At 49.7% G+C, this 22,791-nt stretch overlaps 2 protein-coding genes across 6 annotated transcripts in view; both read left to right on the top strand.

The window, feature by feature from the left end:
* Positions 1-1,608, top strand: part of EXOC6 (exocyst complex component 6) — a 212,935-nt gene extending 211,327 nt beyond the window's left edge. For all 5 annotated transcript variants that reach the window (XM_025179786.2, XM_006113178.4, XM_006113179.4 and 2 more), the window contains one exon: positions 401-1,608. In XM_025179786.2, the coding sequence (XP_025035571.1) occupies positions 401-533 (133 nt within the window). In that variant the 3' untranslated portion in view covers positions 534-1,608. The remainder of the gene's footprint in view (positions 1-400) is intronic.
* A 292-nt stretch (positions 1,609-1,900) lies between these two features.
* On the top strand, positions 1,901-22,728 carry CYP26C1 (cytochrome P450 family 26 subfamily C member 1). The gene is made up of 7 exons (XM_014581831.3): positions 1,901-4,610; positions 5,213-5,493; positions 5,903-6,127; positions 6,377-6,652; positions 10,794-10,949; positions 16,800-17,420; positions 18,468-22,728. Exons 2-7 carry the CDS (start codon positions 5,290-5,292, stop codon positions 18,855-18,857), a joined length of 1,872 nt encoding a protein of 623 aa, XP_014437317.2. The 5' UTR covers positions 1,901-4,610; positions 5,213-5,289; the 3' UTR covers positions 18,858-22,728.
* Positions 22,729-22,791: the final 63 nt, after the last annotated feature.

The raw sequence follows: 22,791 nt of genomic DNA, 5'->3' as shown, positions 1-22,791 counted from the left end.
ATTTTTCAATGAATGATGACATACCATTTCATTCAGAATAAACTAAAAAATGGAACCAGATGGAGAAGAATCTAAACAACCTTCAGTTTTGTTCATTTGCAAATGTAATTTTAGTGTTATGTTTCCTGTTTATATAATGTTTAGCTAAATGATTTTAAACGTTTTTTAAGTAGTATTTGTTAAGACTGGGTCTGAATGCCTGGGATTTACTCTAAAAACACAGCGAGGCAGTAAAAGGGACCCCCAAAAGATTTTTTTTGTAATCTCTTAGCTCTTGTTAATGCAAAGAGAACACATCTAAAATAGAAAACGTAGTGCTGAATTTATTTTAGCCCGTCCGATTTTCTCTCGCTGATTGCATTTCGAACATGCCTATGTCTTCTACTTTTTTTTTTCCCAGAATGAAAGACTCTAGCAAAAAGAACAATATTTTTGCACAGTTCAGGAAGAATGATCGCGACAAGCAGAAGCTAATAGAGACAGTAGTAAAACAACTTCGAAGTTTAGTGAACGGTATGTCCCAGCACATATAGACCTGTTAGGTCTCTTGTGTCTCATCCTACCGAGATGTATTTCTTGGCCACTGTTTCTACATAACAGGCAGCGCTGGAGATTCGGACTTTCGTTTGAATAAAGGAAAATGTGTAGAGGTGGCTCATATAGGAAGACTGCAGCAAACAATACTTTGTATGTATTTTAACGAATTGAATTGAATACTATTTTATATATTGTAAACAAATGGCGTAATTGGGACTGTAAAATAAAAAGCTGGTCACTCATACTGAACATGCAACAGCTGAACTGTAAATACATTGCTTAGAATTGGTAGCTGTTACATACGGATTTTTGCTTCAGTTAGAAATTACTTGAAAAAGTTTTGCTATAATCCTTTAATTGGCGTTTTTCGAAAAAAAATCATAATTTAATATTTTTAAACCTTAAAATACTTGCATTTCAGATGTTGCCTATCATTTTCTTTTTAGTAATTGTATATTAGCCTTAAAGCGATCGGCACATAATTTTGTATGCCAAATTTTGTAGTCTGGAGGTACGAAAAAAATCTTCTGATTTTTTCTACCCTTTAAAACTACCTGGAAAACTAAACTTTATATACATTCAGTGTTAGGGCTTATTGCTTTTTTCTTCAAAAGTGGTTTAATCTTGAGTTCATGAATGTAAATAACCAGTTGAATTCTCTGCCGTGTGCTTTGGTTTCTGTCCTCAGGGGTAACATTTATAACTGTACTTTTGTAGATGATTCCTGGTCCCGTTTCCCCCTTCCAGACTAAAGTAAGGGATAACAGATTTACGCTATCTTATCCCATACCAAATCCCGGTGCGGCAGGAGGTCTGCTTATACAAATAGAGCCATCCCAATAATTAGAATTTCCTCTTACAACCCCCTAGTTATCTCCGGCCTGTAAGTGTTTCCTGGCTATTTTAAACATAACGAGAATGTATAATAAATACAAAACGAACCATCTATGGAACATGTATAAAGAATGTACATTTTGCTGTATTTTTAAGTTATTGGCAGTCTAAATACAGTAATATAAATCTTACCCTTATTTTTGAATTTAATGTATTAAAATGCATCTCAGACTTAAATTTCGCGTCGGACTGAACAGCAGAGGTCATTTCCCCTCTTTTCTAGCTCGGAAATGATTTACTCTCCTTTTCCGTGGTAAGCTAAGGACTGGATAAGCTCCTCTGTACCCGCCTTCACCTCCGTGATGGAAATATTAAACACGTGCCACACACTGTCCATACGGTGTCATTGTCCGCATCCGTGTTTGTGTGTCCCGGGCGCGCGAGGAGCCCCCCAGCAAAGGAGCAGGAAGAATTTCTCTTCGCCCTGGGGATTTCCTGGGTGTGAAACGAGCTGAAAATTCCCAGCGAAGTGACTCGGGCTCGGCGTGGCCTGGAGATCTCGCCCCCATCTGAGCAGCAGAGTCAGGAAAGTTCCTATGGGGTCAGTACTTCTCCTAAAGTGCATTGTTAGGTGTTTCCCAGCAGGGATGGAGCAGTAATGGCCAAAGTGGGGCACGGAGGGATTAGCTTTGGGAAGCTGGACCGGGCGCTGTCGCTTCGGCTTTGCGGGCTGCCTCTCCAGTGTCTTCCTTCCTGTCTGGTGTCCCCTCCAGGCGCAAGTGGCTGCCATGGAAGGGGTTTCAGCCCAGGTTCCCGTGGGAGGCGAGCAGGCTTGGGGGGCTCCCTGGCTAGTCCTGCGCTCCCCGTGTGGACTGAGGTGCTCTACAAAAGGGTACTGACCCCCCTCAGATCCTCAGATGATTAACGCTGAAGGAGCCTGCTCAGCCCTTTTAAAAGCCATTTTGGGGAGGGGGGGAGACTTTCACCTGGCAGTGCCCGCGAGACGAGGAACTTGGCAGGCGGGGTGAGGTGCGGTGCGCAGAGGAGTTATAATTTCGGGATCATTCAAAGAGAAGGCATTTGGCACCTGAATGAAACAGGCTCTGGGGAGTTGCTGACCCAGCTCAGACACTGCCGTGCTTGTTTGGGGACTTCCCGTGGCTTTGGAAATAGAGAGGGTCCCTGTGAATTGAGAAATATCCAGCTACCCGAACCGCCCTTTAAAGAGCAATTTCCCACCCACCCTGCCTCAGCCCCCACAACGGGTTTGTGATGCGCCCTCCTTAGACCCCGGCCCATGTGCTTCTGTGACTCTTTCAGCCCCTTTGTAAAGGCAAACCCGCCCTGTCTCGGTGCAGCCCTAGACTGACCAGTGACATTTTCCCACCGAATTCCTTCTACGTTGTTAGGCTTTGCTGAACCACCCTAACCTCTTTCCTAGGGGGGCACAGGGGCGCTGGATGTAGTGACATGGGCTTGTTAGCTGTACCTTCAGCAAACAGGCTTAATCAGGCCTGGAGCAAAGGAAAGCGGAGACAATTCTCCAGAGGGGCCTCTAAAATTTCAGGGAAGGGAGCGCCACTGAACCTTGGCATCCAAACAAACAACAGGTGTCTCCTGTAGGCTGCAACGCCAAACGCCAAAGGATGCAACTGGAGCTGCGTTAGGAGGCGGGGATGGGGTGCGGGGCTACCAGGAAAGTTGGCAAACTGCTTGGCTGCCGGCCGAGGCCAGCGCCTTGGGAGGTGCATGTTGCTGCTGTGCATGTGGTGTATGAAGATGCTGTCCTGACGTAAGGAGGCAGAGTTTTCCTTTGGACCAAGCGGGTAAGAATAAACAGAACCCAGGGAGCAGTGCTCCCACTGACGCCAATAGGACCCATCCTGATGCCTTCGGATGGAAGCAGGAGCCAGGCCGGCTTTGAGCCAGCAAGGTTCTTCTGAGGAGCCAAATCCAAGCCTTCCTGCTGCGCAGGGCTCTGCGTGGGGCTAATACAGCTCCCAGGAAGGACTGAGCGGAGAAACTGGCTCGGATCAGAAGCCCTGGCCCATTATTAGCCTGATCCCACACTGCTCACGCAGGCAAGGCGCTCAGTGACATCAGGCAGAGCTTTGCCTACGTGCGGAATAGGGCACGTTAGTGTCACACTCGGCCCAGCGCTCCAAGGCCGTGACAGTGCCGGTTCGGATTTAAATAGCGGCCCGTGCTGGGCTTTCGGCAGTAGGCGCCCTGCTCTGCGCGCCCCTCCCCTGGCAGGGCAGCCTCCCAGGCAGCACTTGCCGAGCCGCGCGCAACATAGAAAGCTACAGGTAATGTCAGCAGCGACCGGCTCTCGAACAGCTGGAACGTGCAGCTCAGTGGAAATCTTCCCCCGCTTGCTCCAAAACACGCCGCGGCCGGCCCCGCGCGCTCCCCTGGCAGCGGTTTGAGCCCTGCTCGCGCTAGGCAGCAGAGGGCCTGGCGGGCGCTCCGGGGGGCAGGGAAAGGGCGTGTGCAAGCGACAAACGTGCTCTCCAGCTCAGCTTGCTGGTGTGAGGCACCGTCCGCCTGGCAACCTGGGCTGCAGGGTGCGCTCCCAGTGAGCCGGGAGGGGTGGGGACGGGACTCCCGAAGCACCCTGGGAGGGCAAGGAGCGCGAAAGAACCGCGCTCCCTTTGAAAATAGCGGCTCAGTTCGCGCGGAGAGGTTTGTCCCATCTTGGGGAGCGTGAAAGCCAAGGAATGGGACGGGCCGGTTCCATTCGCAAGGAAGCGCTCTGGGGCGAAGCGCCCGAGGGTCCAGCCCGCTCTGGGTTAGCGCTGCAGACCGGGGGAAGGGGTGGGAAGGTGCTGTGGGGGAAACGTGAGGGGTTGGCAGGCCGCTAGTCCCGCTGGGCTCCAGGGGCGTGCGGGTTGGCCGGTGCGGGGCTGAGAGTGGGAGTGAACTGTGGCTTGCCTGTCATTGGTTACCTGCGTCCCAGCCCTCCAGCTGCAGGATCTGTCACCGCAGCCCTCTCCCCTCCGCGGCTCCCCACATTCCTTCAATCAATACCCGCACGTCGCAAGGCTCCAATCATTGCACTTCGTCACGCGCGTGGAGTGTGCAGCCGAGACGTCATCCCCGAAGGTGGATCGGGCCGTCCGCAGCCACTATCCTATAAAACTCGCTAAAAGGGACGGGGGCAGAGGAACTGGGCTGCAGACTTGCCCTGGCGCTGCGGATCATTGGCTTTATGAGCGCCGCCAAAGTGCTGCGGAGCCGTGAGTATCCGACACCCCCTTTCTCTGTGACAGATGTCGCTCTGCCGGTGCCCCCGGGGGAGCGGCGCCGCTTTCCCTGGCTGGCTAAAGTTAGAAAGTGCTCAGGATGCTGGCGGCAGCACCTGGAAGTGCGGCTGCCCCAAGCCAGGGGAGCCGCCTATTGCCAGGAAGTTTCTCCAGCGGAGCCCTGGGTTGCTGCGCTCAGCATCCTGGCGCTCTGATTCCTGGGACGCGCGAGAGAGTGGAGCGAGGGGGACACGTTAGCTGGGAGGAGGGTCCCTCGCTCTCTAGTGTCTCTGTTGAATGAGCGGGGCCGCCTTTGCTAGAAGACAATGAAACCCCAGCCCGCAAACTGCCGGGCGCTGGAAGTGCGGGGCGCGGGGCTGGCGGCGAAGCTGTGGCGCCAGCAGCTGAGATTCTTTTTAACTCCAAATAAATCATTTCTGCCAAGTGGCTGCCTTCACCTTCCCCTCACCCGCTCCAGAGCGTGAGCACCTTCCCTCCACCCCTGAACTGCTCCCGAGCCGGGCGCGCTGTCGCGGGGCTTTTGCAGACGATGTGAAACCGAGGGCCAGTGTCTCTTCTTCCTTCCCTCCCGACAGCCTAGTCCCCTGCCCCGCTCGCCAGCGGCAGCGGCGCTTTGCCGGGTGACAAGCGACACGTCCGGCGGGAGCCGAAGATGTTGCTGGCGGGGATGAGCGTGTGGTCCTGGCTGGAAGCCGCGCTCACTGCTCTCCTGGCCCTGGGGCTCCTCCTCGCCGCCTCCCGGCACTTGTGGACTCTCAGGTGGACTCTGAGCAGGGACCGGGGCAGCTCCCTGCCGCTCCCCAAAGGCTCCATGGGGTGGCCGTTCTTCGGGGAGACCCTGCACTGGCTGGTCCAGGTAAAGGAGAAGGAGGAGCACGTGCCTCCTGCGGCAGTCTCCGGGCTGCAAGGCCAGGGCTGGGGCGGGCAAGGGGTGCCCTGCAGCGGGGCTTACCCCAGCGCTACCGATCCTGCGGAGCCTGCCCCCTCCCTCCCCACGGGGATCGGGCCATTCCCGGCACTGGCTGAAACGTGGGGAAGGGATTGAAATGCTTCTCATTCCTGAGCCACGTGGGCTCGGGAGCCGAGCCCCCCAGCCCCGGCGGCGCAGCGAGCTCCTCTCCCGCTCCCGGGCAGCCGGGGACGCGTTTGGGGCTGGGGGGCTCCGCAGCCAGAGAGCCTGAGCGCGGGGCTAGGGGCGGGCTGGCGGGACCCAGCGAGCGCTGCCCCGGCGGCGGCTCCGCGCTTGACCCGCCGGCTCCTTGTAGGGCTCCAGCTTCCACAGCGCCCGCCGGGAGAAGTACGGCAACGTGTTCAAGACCCACCTGCTGGGCAAGCCCGTGATCCGCGTGACCGGGGCCGAGAACATCCGCAAGATCCTGCTGGGGGAGCACAGCCTGGTCAGCACCCAGTGGCCGCAGAGCACCCAGATCATCCTGGGCGCCAACACGCTGCTGAACGCCAGCGGCGAGCTACACCGCCACCGGAGGAAGGTGAGCTCCGCTCGCAGCCCCGGGGCGCTGGGGGGCCGAGGGATGGGGAGTGACCCCGGGCGGTGGCGGGGGAAGGGGCGCTTGGGGCCGTGTCTAACTCCGCCAAGCCCACGCTGCTTCGGGCCAGCCTGTCGTCGCTGCTCAGCCCCTTCCAGCAGGAAGCCAATTGGCGCCCCCGGGTCCCTTGGCAGGCGCAGCTGCCAGCAGCCTCTTCTCCTTTCTTAACGCTCTGCCCTTCCCTCTCCCCAGATCCTGGCGAGAGTCTTCAGCCGCGCCGCCCTGGAGAGCTACCTCCCTGGGATCCAGAAGGTCGTGAGCAGGGAGCTGCGGGGCTGGTGCCGCGAGCCTGGCTCCATCGCGGTCTATTCCTCCGCTAAAACCTTGACTTTCCGCGTTGCAGCTCGGGTTCTGCTGGGCCTCAGCCTGGAGGAAAAGCAGTTCAAGGACCTGGCCAAAACCTTTGAGCAGCTGGTGGAGAACCTGTTCTCCTTGCCCCTCAACATACCGTTCAGTGGGCTGCGCAAGGTACTGTGCCCGAGTCGCTCCGCTTTGCTTCCCTCTGCTTTGCCTCCAAACTTGCAACCTACCGAGTACAGTCTGCCTTGCTTTACACACGTCCAGCCACAGTAGCCAAAATAAGACGAGGTTTTACCCAGGAAAGCTCCTGATTCTATATATCTTGATAGTCTAAGGTGCCACAGGACTCTCCTTGTTTTTAAAGTTCCAGACTAACACGGATACCCCTCTGCGACGGTCCGGGTCCATGCTTTGTGCTCTAGCTTTTGTAACGAAAGGTGGATCGCTATTGCCATTTTAAAACACAGAGAATCGCCTACTCCCCATCCTTCCGTCTGGCCAAGAATTCCCTCTTACCTTGGACATGCCCCTGAATGGGTGACGAGTCGCGTTTTAAACAGATTTCATTGCTGTATTAGTTGCAGTGATCAGTTAGCTTCTCCCCCCACACACACTTCTTTTGCGCTGGTTTCTTATATAGTGTCAGATTATTTTCTTAGTACAGATTATTCTCTAATTACACCTCGTAGCCAAGTCTTTTCGTTTTGTTTTCTCATATATTTGCTTCCAGCACCTTTCCGTGTTGGCTTCGATTTGTTATGTTACATGCAGAGTTTTCCCTGGAGTGAATTTCAGTTCTGTGCTGCTATATTCTCAGCAGGCTAGTGATCTGTCAAATTCCTTTCCACAGATTATTGCCTTTGCTATTATCACGGTATTATCGTCTCCGCACACGTGTGCTGGCTCAGAGAATGCCGTTTCCTTCGGCTGAGATAGTCCTTGCTAAGGGCTATTTGTTGCCCTAATAGTACACAGACTGTTGACTTGTTTGTGCCATAGTTCTGTGGGTATGAGGGAGAAGAGGCTAACAGAGATTCGTAGAATCTAAGTACAGAAGGGACCATTGCCATTTTCTGCTCTGACCTCTTGTGAAGCACAGGCCTAGAACTTCCCTCAGAATAAGACCCTGGGCAGATCATTTAGAAAAAACAGACGTGGTTTAAAAGTGTTCAGTGATAGAAAATCCACCAGGACTTGGATACATTGTTTCAAAGGCTAATCACTTTCACCATTAAATATTGGCACCTTATTTCCGGTCTGAATTTGACTAACTCCAATTTCCGTTGGATTATGCCTTGGCTTTCTCTGGAATAGTCCCCACGGAGGTGCTTACAAACAATAATCAAGTCACCCCTTCACCTTCTCTTTGTTAAATTAAATAGAGTTTCTTGAATCTAGCACTGTAGGAAGCTCCATCTCTATCCAGTTGGTGACATTGGATGATCTCTTGGGTGTGTCCTCTTCCTAGGAGTTTGGAAAAGCAAATTAAGAAACAGAGTTTTTGTTATGTGGCATCCCACTGACATTCACATGGGTCATCAACAGAGTTGGACCCTTCACGTCCACTCACAGACCTCTGCCACTTGACCTAACAGAGTCACTGACCATTCTCTGCAGAGACGACCAGTAGGGGAGGATGAGACACCCACTGGGCCAGTGGGTTTCAGAGATATCTGTAGGCTCTCTGAGGAATGCTGAGATTCTGGAATCTTGGGTTCAATTTTAGGCACTGGAGGGGAGTATTATCTAGGGCATAGACTCCTCTCCCTGTCCCTCCCCCCACACAAGCTTTATCCTTTTTACCATAATCCTTTCTATTCCCAATATCCCCTCCATTCCCAATCGCCTTGCCCAGTTTGCCCAAGCCCCATGGTTCCTTATCCCCCATGTCTTAGTTTCCCTGGGTCCTGGTCCAGTCTTCTTCTCTCCCTCCCCACCCTAGTCTGTTTGTTCAACCAATCCCGCTTCTTTCCTAGAACCCTGGTTCCTTATCAGATCTACCTTTCCTCTCCTCATGTCCTTCCCCACATCCCATTGCTTCCCATTTTAATTTTCCAGCTAGTTACAGTCTCCTCTGAGGTCACATTAGATTTAATGGTTCCTCCTGGCCTTAAAATCTATGAACCCTCTATACATAAGAACATAAGAACGGCTGTACTGGGTCAGACCAAAGGTCCATCTAGCCCAGTAGCCTGTCTGCGGACAGTGGCCAGCACCAGGTGCCCCAGAGAGGGTGGACCAAAGACAATGATCAAGCGATTTGTCTCCTGCCATCCCTCTCCAGCCTCTGACAAACAGAGGCCAGGGACCCCAATTCTATCTCCTGGCTAATAGCCTTTTATGGACCTAACCTCCAGGAAATTATCTAGCGTCTCTTTAAAGTCTGTTATAGTCCTAGCCTTCACAGCCTCCTCTGGCAAGGAGTTCCACAGGTTGACTACACGCTGTGTGAAGAAGAACTTTCTTTTATCAGTTTTAAACCTGCTACCCATTAAACCCTTTCCCATCTAGCCTTCTTACCCCACCTAGCTGCCAATCCTAGTCTCTTTGCCCAACCAGTCCCAGTTTCCCATCATTTCACATCTAGTCCCAGTTTACCCTTTCCTCTCTTCCCCAGAGGACAGCCTTCGGTCTCAGTCCTGTGTTTTCTCTTCACAGCCTCCTTCTAATCTACTCTCCCTTCTGTGCTTTTGTCCCCTCTGCATATAAATCCCTCTGCTTTCTCCCATAGGCTATCTTGATGTCAAAAGGGGAACAGGGCATTGAAGTCATCTCAACTTCCTGCCGCCCAAAGCTGGAGCGTGCCCAGGGAAGATGGAATTCCCAGAGTTTTTAGCTGTAAAGAGCTAGCAAAATTCCAACATTTATAACTTGTCCAAATGTGGGTGGATTTTTACAGAGATGGCAAAAGTTCCAGACCCTGAAGGCTACGCCCGGCCAAATTTCTCATCCTGCATCAAAGCCTGTGAGAGCTAGAGACTCAAATACAAGGATGCCAAATTCTTTTAACAAGGACAAAACAGCCTATTTTTCACTCAAACAATTTCGATCAAAAATGCTAAAATACTTAAGCCTGATGCAGACATGGAAAAAATTTCAGCCCAAACACTTGAAGTTTGGCAAAGCTTTACACTGCAAGAAAACAGGGTCTTGTAAAAGGAAGTGTCGGGCAACTTTGGTAAGAAGTGTCAATACCAGCCCTATCTGGCACATCACAGGTTGTGTGGGTTGAAATACTTCGTTGTAATTTTGTTTGTTAGGTTTACTGTTCAGGTGCTGGACGATGTTAATGGCCTGTGATGATATTGAATCATAGCGTTTAATGCCGGAAGGGACCACCAGCTCATATAGTCTGACCTATATATGATTATAATACTATCCTAGCAAAATCTGTGAATGGATTTTTTTCAGTTTGGATTACCCTGCCTCTGGGCTTCTACAGTACGGTGATCTATAGGAGGAGGTTGGCATAAGACAACTTGCTTGTCACAGAACCAGACACCCTGCATTCTGAATGCACTTCTACTTTACATACTCACAGCTTTGGAGCTGATTCCCCCTTATCCTTAGATATTTGGTTGCATGGAGTGTTGCTTTAATGGAAATGCAGCCATCTGACACACATTTACACACAGTAAATTGGGCATGATTATCACATTATGCTTATCTGGAATAGCTAACCCCTTTGTCATTGCCTTTAAAAAACTCCTGGACCTTTCCTGAGCCCAGCATTCGACTGGGGTTGGCTTGTTAAGTCACCCTTTCTTAGCCAGGTACCACAGAACCCCCGTTGCTCTTAGAAGAAGCTGAGTTTGTTCATGGCAGTCATCAAGAAGTCACTGAGGCATCAGCTTTCCTGTCTCACTGCTTTCACCCTACAAGTGTTCCCCGGGCAGAAATTCCATTTACAGGATGCGTTGGAGTAGCACAGGGAGAATTTATTCACTTCCCACCAGTCCAACAGCCTCTTGCCAAGTGATGTCAGCAAAGACAAACCCAGACCTGAAGAAGAGCTCTGTGTGGCTCTGAAGTTTGTTTATCTCACCAACAGAATTTAGTTCACTATCATATATTACCTCACCTGCCTTGTGTCTCTAGCATACGCAAATTAATTTGGCCTTCCTACTATTTTAGTTGCCAGCTGGCAGACTAGAACTCCACAGAGCACAAAAGGGGTCTGGATTTGAGCCATATAGAGTAAGAGCGGTGGGATTCTTGGGATCCGTGAGTGTCATTTGTGGAGATCTCTTCTTATGGTGTTTCACTGGGGCTCGACAGTGCCTGATCAATCATGTCTGACTCTTCGCAGGGGATCAAAGCCAGGGATATGTTACATGAGTACATGGAGAAAGCCATAATGGAAAAACTGCAAAGAAGGAACTCAGAAGATCACAGTGATGCTCTGGATTTCTTATTAAACAGTGCCAAGGACCATGGCAAAGAATTCACCATGCAGGAGCTGAAGGTAAAGAGACCCTTCTTTGATGTTTGGCTTCTGTGTTTAAAGCTGCTGAAGGGAGGGATCCCTGATATCTCCACCTTTGTTTTACCTACTCTGGGTGACTCCATCACAAACAGTTCCGAAAGCTTGTAGTCAAATGTCTTCCTCGCCCTAGTGCCCACGGGTACTAAACCTCGCTTGTCCACCTTGATAAAATAAGGGCCTGGGAAAACATCTCACTAGTTCTCAAGCCTAAGCATAGAGCAGGTGAAGCAGACATTTAGGAAGAGTGCTCCGGGGAGTACAAGAGAGATAGACATCCTTTTCATGGTTGCATTGCTTTGCATTTGAGATGAGTTAATATTTTAAAAGTAAATAAATGCCTCTGCTGTCCTCCTACCTTATCCTCTTGGCTTTTCTTCCAGGCATCTGCCTGGTTTTAACAGATGCTGCTAGGTTTGGCCAGCTCCAATGGGATCTCTTGCGAATCCATGTGTTCTCAATGCACTTCAAAATACTATCTTTGATATGATAGAACTGATTGTACATTCTTCACACTCTCCCATGCCTATTATAGAGGGGCCGATGGATCATGCCACTGCTCCAGGGGGCGGTAAACAGAGATCTTTGAAACAACATGACTCCTGGGATGGAATGATGGATTCTGGGGCACTTCTTAGGACCAGCTGGTTAATTGTATTACTGAGAGTGTGGATGTGCTCTAAACATGAGACAGCTCATTATTTAGGGCTAATTCGTGTCGTTCTTGGTCAGACAAAGCTTCCAATTAAAAGCAATGTGAGTTTTCCGAAGAACTACGAAAGTATTTGTCTTTAATAGTGAGTCACTTCCTATCACCATGCTGTTCTGGTCACCATAGATATAATAGACAATACTGAGCATGTTCAGTAGTTGACTGAAGTCTATTTGTAATTGCGAGGTTTTAAATATATCTAGGTATCCAGGAGTTACTAAACCTAAACTGGGTAACTGACCCCTCTTTCTCTTCTCCAGCTGAGAACCAACTGCTATTCTTACTGCCCTGGGTTTCCAAAACCAGTCATGTTTGGCTGCCCACCTGAGAGAACTGCCAAAATATTGAGGTCTTTCTAATTCACCTTCTTTCCCGAGCATCAGCCAGTGTCAGATGGTATTATAAAAATTATGCTCGTCTGGGATGAAATCCCGGCTCATTTGACTCCAAACTCCCATGAACTCCAGCAGGGTCAGGTTTTCACCCAGGATCTTTATCGGGTAGGAGCAGTTCATCTGTTTCTGTAAAGTTTCTGAATCTTTGCTGCTGAAAATCTGGAAGTGTGTGGATGGAATGGCATTGTCTAAACATGGAAACGCAGCACTGTCTATTGGCGTCCCTTCCCCACCCCTCCCCGATACCAGCGGTAAAAGTAATGCGTTTCCTGAGACCCTGAGGCATTTAGTGTAGGCAGAAAAATTGATAGAGACAGATCACCTAGCTCCTTCAGTTTAGTTTATGCTACAAAGCAACAATATCATAGCAAGTTAAGTAAAAGAGAGCTTATGCCACAAGGCCATTCCAACAATCCTGCTGGCAGGAGAACAAGGAACTCTTATGGAGTCTTTTCTGTCTCCAATCTCCCCTATTTCTGGCATCTTCTCACGTGAGTGCAAAAGAGCCCCGTTTGGCTCCGAGCCAGGAAGCAGGATTCCTTGTGGCCGAGCAGGGTAACCGAGTAGATAAAACATTGGCCTCGTACCCAGGAGACTTGGGTTCTGCTACTTTCTAGTCCCCCCTGTGTGCTTCACTTTCCCGGTGTTTAACGTGGGATGCGGGTCTCCGGATGAAGAGGTCTGGAGCCTACGTGGGACTCCCCGACAGGGAGTCTAGTCTGCACATCGAGAGGTATCTGCTACTTTTCTGCTGAATAAAAGGGCGTGTTGCTACTAGTGTAGCACAGCAGTTTGTGGGGGGACCCCACATTTTATAACTTGTTTACCCTGGAAATAGTCTATTTTAGAGATTAATTAACATGACCAAATACATTCGATCTCGCTGTTTAAGAAAATCTAACCTATGGGGCAACAATCATGTACTAATTTGTAACTCGTGCTAATCAGTATTCTTCATCTAGATGTGACTGGAATAGGGGTCTGTGACATTAGTCAAAATAGATGAACATAACTATCGCTGTGAATTGAAGCACGGGGATCGGTACTGTTATATTTGTGGGAGTGTACCCAGACCTCCCTAAGGTATACGAGCAAGTGGAGATCCCAAGATGGGCAGAGCTGGCGTGGCTCACCCCATTCGAGATAACTGTGATGGGGAAGGGAGTGAGCCTGTCTTAATATTAGTACGCTCTTCGGTATGCTGTGCAGGTAGGAGGGTGTTTTCCTGTGTCCGATGCATTTAAAGAACCTTTCCTGCGTATTATGAACTAATTTACGGTTACTGACGAATGTGACGGCGTCTTTTACTAAAATAAAAGAGGCAGCGGAATATTAGTGGAACGGTCTTCCTAGGTAAAGAAGTTGCTTTACAGCAATGGATACACATCTCCGAGGGTCTTTCCAAACCCGAATGTACACTAATTCTGTCTTGCTTTGCGTGTAAATAATTTCCAAAGAGTACTTTCTGCTCGCCCGAGATGCTGTAAATTATACTCGGGGAATGAATGCAGCACGTGCTTCACAAAACCAAGACTAGTAAAATCCCGGTTAAAAAGTCCCCCATTTTATCGAAATTACCAGAAACAGCTAAGAGTCCCAGAATGGGAAAGAGCGCCTCCTTTAACACAGCGGGGTAGGGCCCTCGCTGAAGGCAATGAGAACAGAATGAAGGTGCTACAGGGCGGTGGCAAATATTGGGCATATTGGTTTCTGAGGACGCACTAAACTAACCTGCAGTAAAGTCACAGTAAAGGTGCAATTAAAGCTGAAAGAAAACAGGTTAATCCTGAAGATTGTTCCATAACGAACCAGACTAAATAAGAGTCCAGATGAAGTCTACAGGACACCTACATTCCAGTGGCTATAAAAGAAGAAATAAAATCACAGATGACTGTAATGTCTTAGCTGCAGAAAGCCCTTGCCAGCCGCATTACTACGCGGCGCGCTGCTTTATTTTCATCCTTTGTGCGGTTACACAACACTCAGTTCAACAGCAGCATTGTAGAGGCTAACAAACACAAAGTGAGGAATCCTCGCCACTGACGCAGCAGTGACATCATCAGTTCCGAGGAGGAGGAGGAGGATGTAGAAGGTGTTTGTTACACTTCGCCGCGAGATTTCCCCGTGGAACTTCGCCTCGAAAGAACCAAGACGTTGCTGTAGCTAGTACCTTGGGGTACCTGGAATGCCTGTTCCCCCTACTGCGCACAGGTAAAGGGGAAAGCAGCCCTCCCCCCATCCGAGAGGTGTCCTGGGGAGCCGGGACACTGACAACCCCCTCCCCCGCCAGCTGGACAATGATTCCTCCTTCACCCCTACCACACCTGTTGCTGTGCCTAGAACTGATAGCAAAGGAGCAGCCTTGCTATGGGACCCCTGCAGTGCCTCTGCCCAACCGGATTGGCTCTGGGTACTTCCTGTGTGCGTGGCTTCCCTTCCAGTTCAGAGGAAATAAGACCCCGGGGCGCTGCGAGCTGTTCCCAGCCCAGACGTGTAATTGTAAACTCCGAGGAAATCCTGCAGCGGGGCCGGTTCGCAGGGAGAAGAACCTGCACAAGAGTCACAGTGCGTCCAATCAGCTCCTCCACTAGGACTTGCTCCTTCCCCCCTGCAGCCCGCTGTCTTTTCTACCCAGCCTTTGCAAGTCTCTGTCCGGGTCACGGCGCCGCCAGCTCGCCGGTGCCTATGCTGGCAGTGTGGGAGAGGCTCTGGAAAAGCCTGGAAGAGGGAGGAGATCCAGCCTCATTGAAGGCAGTGGTAGTATTGCCATAGACTTCAATAGGGCAAGGATTTCACTGCTGTGTTTTGCACTCACCCCTTCCCTTCTTACAGTCTTTAACCTAGATGGGAGACAGCTGGAGTCATTTCCACCCTTAGATCACCCCCAAAGCCCTCTTTTTGCCACTAGATGGTGACCGGCAGTCTCTTGGAAGCCCAAGTTCCGGATACACTGTCTGCAGGGTTGTTGTAGCCCCAAAGTTTGTCTGTCTTTCCTGCAGAAGTGGGGAGGTATTATCTCTCTTCCTTGACAGCCCTTGGGGATGCCGGGGGCCTCTCCTGTGTGTATTCTGCGCACGACTGTGTATTCTAAACAGCACCTGGGAGTGTGATATTGTGCCTTGCAAAGACCAAGCAACAGGACAGAAACAGCACAGACAGCGTTACAAAAAGGCAGGATAGGTATTGTCAAATATTTCGGTCGTAGTTTTAAATCCTGGATCCTGAGGTCACATCCTCAAGATGCACTTTCCCTTTTATTTGCGGGTGGGTGGGAAAGAGAAAGGGGAACTAAGAAACTTTCAGGATTTCACCTTGCATGAATTAGCTAGGGACTCGCTGTTTTCCTGTGAAATTGTAATGGAGGTTCCTAGAAGGCCCTGATTGTGCAGTTTGGGGGAGCCGTGGCTTTGGCTACAAGATCTGATGGATATTTTGTCTACTGTCTGCACATATAGCCCACTTCGATATCTTTCTGTGACTTGGCTGTTTGCAGAGTTGCCAGAGCCACACTGTGACAAATGTGTGTAAAGCACCCTATGGACATAGTACATGTATAACACTAGAGCCGGGTGTTTTCCTCTGCTAATACACCTCCGTTTTTGCTTCTAGGAATTCCTAGGTTTGTTTTGTGCACGGAACTTAAAATGCCTAGGAAAGAGGCAGGCGGGGAACGGTGTCTGGAGTTCTTCCGTGGTTGTCTCGATACTTGTTATACAGGGCTCTGTCCTGCCAGGCGCTGAGCACTGTGATGCAACCAGCAAAGCCTTTACCTTTACGCATGTGAGCAGGAATATCCCCTTAAAGTTTAGCTTCAGGGCCTTGCAAAATCCAGCCCATGTGGCGGCACATGTTCTCTTTCTCTGTGCGCGGTGTAACCGCATGGGGCAGAGGCTGATGGCCTCAGGGGATTTTGAGCGATCGAAGATCACTGACAGGATTTTAGATGTTGTGTCACTAATGTCACTGAGCAATAAAAAAGCTTGTTCATCTACAAACTCTGACACGCAGTTGCCTCTGGGGCAAGCGAAGAATCCGGGATTTATCAAATACCTGTAACCAGGTAACACTCTATTGGCTACAGAGCAGAGGAGGTTCACGTGCATAATGTATGATGCCCACAGCAAGTGTCTTGTTACTTTCACTCACTGTCGATATGAGTCCAGTTCTATTCAACTACATGGGCTCTTTACATTGACTTCAGGGGGCGTTTGAACTAAAGGTACCTGTTTTAGATGATAGCATAGGAACCTAGCACTCGAGGATCAGCACCCACCTCCATACATGCAGAACACATGGCTATCTGGTGGTGATATTTAGAGAGTGGAAGAATCTGTGCAGATGAAGTGTAGTGTCTTGCTGCCGGAGATCCCAGGCCTGCCTCTGAGGACAAATCTCTAAGGCTAAGTGCGAAGATAACCTTTATTCGCAAAATCTGCAGTCAGACTCTTTCTCCCTTTCTTTCTCTTTCTACTGGTAATGTTTGCAGGTTCGCAGGGAGTAGTGGAACGAGGACATATGTGCTACGGGTGCAGTACTGTATAATGCTCAGTTAGCAAAGGAGAGCAACTAAAGTTATAGCAGTTTTAGTTTCAAAAACTCAAAGAGTGGAAATGAAGACAGGCCTCCTGGGGCTAGACAGCGCTGCCCAGAGGGAACAGGTGTGAGTATGATTTGAACATTAAAACACACATGCATTTAAAACTGTCACCTTTGATTATCTCACAGGAGTCAGCGATTGAGCTGATATTCGCTGCTTTCTTCACCACTGCTAGTGCCAGCACTTCTCTAATCCTTCTGCTACTGAAACACCCCTCGGCGACAGAAAAAATCAGACAGGAACTGGTATCCCATGATTTGAATAGGCAGTGCCATTGCCTTTCGCCTCGAGTCTCCCAAAAGAAGCACCCATATAGTGAACCTTGGGAAGATGCACCGAAAGACAGTGACTCCCAACAGCTACTCCTCTCCTGGCCAGAAGGGACGCCGAAGAATCAAAGTCAGAAACTTGATTTAAAAGCAGAAGGAGAGGTTGAAGGTCGTTTTATCCGACAGACTCCTTTCCAGAAGGAGCCCACGTTAAACAGAATGACACAAGACACAATTAGTTTGAATACAAATTCTCACCATTCAAACCACAGGCAAAAGGAAGCCAGCCAGCCTCCCAGCAGGCTGTCGGTGCCCACAGGGCCAATGACACCTGGGGCAGAATGTGATTGTCAACCGGAGATAAACTTGGAAAAACTGAGCCGCCTGCGCTACTTGGACTGCGTGGTCAAGGAGGTCCTTCGTGTGCTGCCACCCGTTTCTGGAGGCTATAGGACTGCCCTGCAGACCTTTGAGCTGGATGTAAGTGATATGTGTGTTTGCAGTTGCTTAAAGACTCGGGTACAGCTTTGAACCAAGCAGCTTTTGTTCATTTATGTGTCTCTGCAGCGTGTGTTATCAGACAGTTTTACACCAATTTCTTCTTCCTCTCTAGTGACCTCTGGGTATTTCAGAGGGCTGATTTCCTAATAAGGGCAGCTGGGCAAATAGTAAAACTTATCTGCAGGAGGAATTTAGCTTTAGTATGAAACACCGACTAAACAGTAAGAGATGACATTTTGCCTCCTGCAGGTGCACTTAAGTTAGTGCAAAATACATTTGCACCGAGTTTTGCGTTTTACCATTGTAGAAAGCACAGTGCACACTAACACCAGAAATTGGAAAACATAAAGCATCTAGAACCTAAATAACTGGTTATTTATTTGTAATAATGCCCAGCAGGGTACTGGCCGCTTTCCTGAGCTACAGCTAACAGGAGAGTAAGCCTTGCTGGCGCACGGTCGCCCCAATGAACACAGCAGGAGGCGGGCTGCTTGTCCGATTAAGAGCTGAAGAAGCTGGCTCTAGATCCAGCTGGCCCCATCGCACGAGTCCTACGGGCCACTGGGGCTACTGGCGGGAGCGAGGCGACCCAGCACTGAGCGCCCTGCCCGGCCCGGCCCGGCCCGGAGGACAAACACTAAGTCATGTCCGTTAACCCCGGCGCCCTGCAGGGGGGGTGTGTCTGGAGCTGCCGCATTGGCAAGGTGTTTAGGGAGCATCCAGCGCCCCGCCCCCGACATAGCCCCCCTCTTGGCCTGCATGGAAAGAAACATCCTGCCCAACGCCGCCCCCCTTCCTGGAGAAAGCCGGAGCCGGTCTCTAGAGAAGGCCGGGGCGGGCCGGGTCTGGGCAGGGCGGAGCGCCGCCCTCTGTCGGCCGACCCTCGGGATTGCTGTGGCGGGGAGCAGGGAGCGGGCGGGTTCTGCCGAGGGAGCCGCAGAGCCGCTGGCGCCTCAGGACCCGCACTAGCCGCGCCGCAAGGCCAGGGCCCCGTTCGCTGATGTGCCTCTCCCCCCTCCCCTGCAGGGCTGCCAGATCCCCAAGGGCTGGAGCGTGATGTACAGCATCCGAGACACGCACGAGACCGCGGCCGTGTACCAGAGCCCCCCCGAGAGCTTCGACCCGGACAGGTTCGACTCGGCCCGGCAGGAGGACGGCCAGGGGGCAGGACGCTTCCACTACATCCCCTTCGGCGGGGGGGTGCGGAGCTGCATCGGCAAGGAGCTGGCCAGGGCCATCCTCAAGCTGCTGGCCATCGAGCTGGTCCGCACGGCCCGCTGGGAGCTGGCCACCCCCAGCTTCCCCGAGATGCAAACTGTGCCCATCGTGCACCCCGTGGACGGGCTGCAGCTCTTCTTCCACCCCTTGCAGCCCGGCGGCGCCAGCCCCAGCCGCCAGGGGTCCCGGGAAGCGTGAGCGTGCGAAGCCGCCTCTCTGCTGCCGCGGCCCCTCGCTCCGGGGCGGGCAGGGCGAGGAGCGGGAGCTTCAGAGGGGCCGGGCGTGGGAGACGCCCCAAGATTTGTTTCCACGGGCCTCCGGTTCCGTTTCCTTGCCGCAGCCCCCTGCTACGGGGGCTGGGATCCGGCTGCTGAGAAGGCCCTGCCGCCGGGCCCAGCCATTCTCTCCTCCTCGGCTCCCTGCTGCTGCCCAAGGCAAAAAGGGGTTCGGGATGCAGCTACCGCCCGGGCTGCGCCTTCCAGTGCAGAGAATCCCTGTTGTCCGCTGGCACATTAGAAAGGTTTTGCTTTGTCCCACGCGCCCTGCACTCTTGGAGGGGGCAGCCGGGCGCGGATGCACAGACTCTGAGGGGTAATGAAAAGAAAAAAAGAGTCCAAATTCCTTAAACTGGAAAGGGTTGGCTGGCCTAGAGGTGATGGCTGGGGAAAGAAACCAGCCGGTTCTAGATTTTAAAACAGAATCCCTAGGGATTTAGATTCACGTGCTGCGTCTCACCTGACTCCTGAAAGTTCAGGGGAAAGCCCTATCTTCTGAGCATCCTTCTGAACCACACTAGTGCCCTGGGCAGCCCCCTGCTCTCTTCCTTCTGACCGCATAGAGAGTATACAGAAAACGGGAGAGAAAAATAGCTGTCTGTAGCACATGTTCATTACAGCCGCTAACTACAGGTGGCCTGGGATTTCCTGTTCCACATGTAGAGGAATTTAATTATGCCATATGGGATATTTGTAAGGGAGGTTGGAGTGTATCACACTGGGAAATAGGTTTTAGAAATTCCCATGGTCAGTGAAGAAGAGAAACATATAAGGGGTCGCTGCAATCTGACAGGTCCAAACCTGTCAGAAACATCCCAATTCTGTAACTTCCTAAAAACTCTTTAGCTTTCCATAGAGTAACCTAAAGTGAATGTATTTCATCTCACTCCTACTCTTTCCCTTTAGAGTGCATCCAATAAAGATGTATTCTGGTCCCTCAGATAGTACTGTATATGAATATTGTACATTATAACACTATTATAGTAAGGACTGTGCTGCTATTATTAGGGTTCCTCACTAAATCCCATTTTGAGGATAAACGTGCTCTAGACTGCAGTTTAGTTGCAGGTTGAAGCCTGCACGAGAGAATCAGATTGCAGTAGGGTAGTGATCTTTTAAAAACAAACATTTAAAGAATCGGGACATTTAACTATTTGATTCTGACGGGAAAATTCCAGTTTTAAAAGGTCGAAATCCATTACTTGTGCATACACTGTGGTACCTCTTGCAGAATAATGATTTTAATATCGATAGCGATAGTGGCATTAAAATAACTATCAGCGGCACTGAGAATTAGATCATTTGTCACACAGCATACGGTGTACAGTGGTGTATATATGTATTCACATGGAATTAAGCTTGGATGCTGACTGGCCTATTGGAGGGGCATGGCCATTTCCTACACTTCAATTCCAGAATTTTGCTTTTTCCCCTTGTAAAGGAATTTCTCACAAATATTTTATAATAGTAAAATGAAAAGTGAAATAATGCCTACCTTTTATGTCCAGGAATGGAAATGGCAGTTACATGGGAGCATTGGGAGGAGAGTTTAGGCTAGTACTAAGCATGATTTGTGCAGCTGAATGAACACATTATTTCATTTTCACTTAGGGGCATGATGATAGCATCACTGGGCTTTGGGTCAGGTACATAGGATGTACTGGAGTTTCAGGGGGTAGCCGAGTTAGTCTGTTACAGAAAAAAACAGCAAGCAAATGGTCTGGTAGCACTTTATAGACTAACAAAACATGTAGATGGTATCATGAGCTTTCGTGGGCACTGCCCACTTCTTCAGATGACCAGAGTTAGTATGTACTGTCTGTCTAAACGATGAAGAAGTGTAAACATCCGATAATTACTTTTCACGATACAAAATATGGCTACTATTCTAAGTCAAGATATCAAACATCGGAGGAGTCGAGCAGAATACCTACATCCTAAACCTGTAACCCTTAGGATGAAATTTCCCTTTGTGAAGGCTGACACATTGGGTGGTGGGATGTGTTCTCCAAAGACGCTTCTGCGCTCAGTAAACTTTCTTGTAACTTGTGTAATCCCCCCAAAGGAGAAAGTAAAAATATTTGAGCCCTCTTGCTGTAGATGGCGACCCACCGCCCGAAAACCAAGCGGAATAATTTATTAACGGTGAGCCGGTGTGGTAGCGGCCATCGCCCAGAGAACTTACCTGGAGCAGCATTTCTAATTAAACATCAGAAAATCACGTAATATAATTTCACTCCCTGCAACATCTCAGCTACCTACAGCAAAAACATGGCTGCCAAATGTGACAGGTCAAATCTGGAAAAGGTTGCAACTGAAAGTCGGAGTTAAGTGCCGTTGTCAGGTTGACCCTTTAGTGAACCAGAAGCCTCTGCCCTGCTGACCTTGTCTTTAAGGTGAATCTTTGTGCTGAACGGAGGAGAAATCAGTAGGCGGTGGATACAAGTGTCAATGACTAACTTGAATTAGCACAACCACTGAACTGAGCCATCCAAACGCTACTGACGCTATTGTGAGCCTCTAAAAACCCGCGAAGCTTTGATCCACCTCCAGTTCTGTTTTATTTCGGTGGGACCTGGCCGCTCACCTAGGCGAGAGCCGGCTGGCAAATGCAGCTCTGTAGCCTCCTGGCTCCAGCTTGCATGAGGAGTAATCATCCAACAGGGGAGGATTCTTCAGGACCAAGCTAAAAATCACCCGAGCACTCTAGCACTGTAACCGCTTTGTTGAATGATGTAATTAATGTGAATCTAGTTAAAAAAAAGACTTGAAACTGTTTTTCGAATAAACATGAGCATTTGCAAGTGAAGTGTAGCAATTACTACTTGTAATCAAAGTTTGTTCCTATCAGGCTGTTAATTTCTTGACCCCCTTCCAAGATATCTTTAATTATTCTTTTCACTCTTTACTACTTGATTCTTTTCGGACTGACGACTGTAGAATAGATGGCTGTGGCGATAATAAAGGTTTCCTGTGGTAATTATCGGTGCTCAGACCACCGTATCTCGTTATTTGATGGACAGTGAACTTGGCGAAGTTGCTCGCAGAGTTCATTCAGATGTCACGGTCCGTGTTGTAGGTCACAAGCAGGTCAGAGTATGGGAATGGGAAAGAACCCCGAGGTCATGCCACTGCTCCCAGCGCAATTCACTGACGGTACGCAGACACCGGAAAATGGTCATCCCTATTAGGCAGAAAACAGCCGTGCCAACTTTGCAGGGCGCAAAAGCCGCCAACATAACCCCTGGTTGGTTTATATAGGTCAGAGGAGGGGTGGAGGGATGGGAACAAAGTGAGCGTTTAGAACACAACATAGGGGAAATGATCAGATTAAATTTAGGCTACAAGTATATTATATATCACTTTTGGGCACAGGAAAACCCCCCACAAACTCATATGTACATTATATGCAGGCATGTGTATAATAATTCCCGAACGCTTAAACCCTTTCCCGGTAAATGTTTTTAGCATAGATACAGGAATTAGGACTTCATCTACATGTTAATTACACTCCAAATACTTTAAACGCTCTTAGCCCTCCGAGGTCAGCTCGTTTGCGGAGACTGAACCCTTTAGAAATAAATTTTGCGTTTTTAAAATTGCAAATGCCTTCTCCCAGAACTGGAAAATAGCCAAATAATGTGTATGCGGGACAGAAATATTGCCGTTCAACCACTACATTGCCAGGCACTGTTGAAGCAACCAAGCTAATAAATATTACAATTTCTCCCCGAGTCACGTCTTCCAGAAAATATAAAAGGGGATACATTACTGGATAATATTTAGATTTTTTTTTTTAAAAAAAACGCGCTTCAGTGTTTATTGTGATTGGGCAGAGAATCGGAAAGTGAAATTGA

The sequence above is a fragment of the Pelodiscus sinensis genome, chromosome 8 (assembly GCF_049634645.1).
Source record: "Pelodiscus sinensis isolate JC-2024 chromosome 8, ASM4963464v1, whole genome shotgun sequence".
In the NCBI taxonomy this organism is placed as follows: Eukaryota; Metazoa; Chordata; order Testudines; family Trionychidae; genus Pelodiscus; species Pelodiscus sinensis.
The sequence above is the reverse complement of the archived record's forward strand: the minus strand, read 5'-3'. Positions and strand labels throughout refer to the sequence as shown.

Bases quoted from the DNA above. Each gene is read 5' to 3' on its own strand.
- CYP26C1 (XM_014581831.3), top strand. From the start codon at position 5,290: ATGTTGCTGGCGGGGATGAGCGTGTGGTCCTGGCTGGAAGCCGCGCTC. The intron at 5,494-5,902 runs GTAAAGGAGAAG...GGCTCCTTGTAG, and splicing joins CCCTGCACTGGCTGGTCCAG to GGCTCCAGCTTCCACAGCGC. The intron at 6,653-10,793 runs GTACTGTGCCCG...GACTCTTCGCAG, and splicing joins CGTTCAGTGGGCTGCGCAAG to GGGATCAAAGCCAGGGATAT.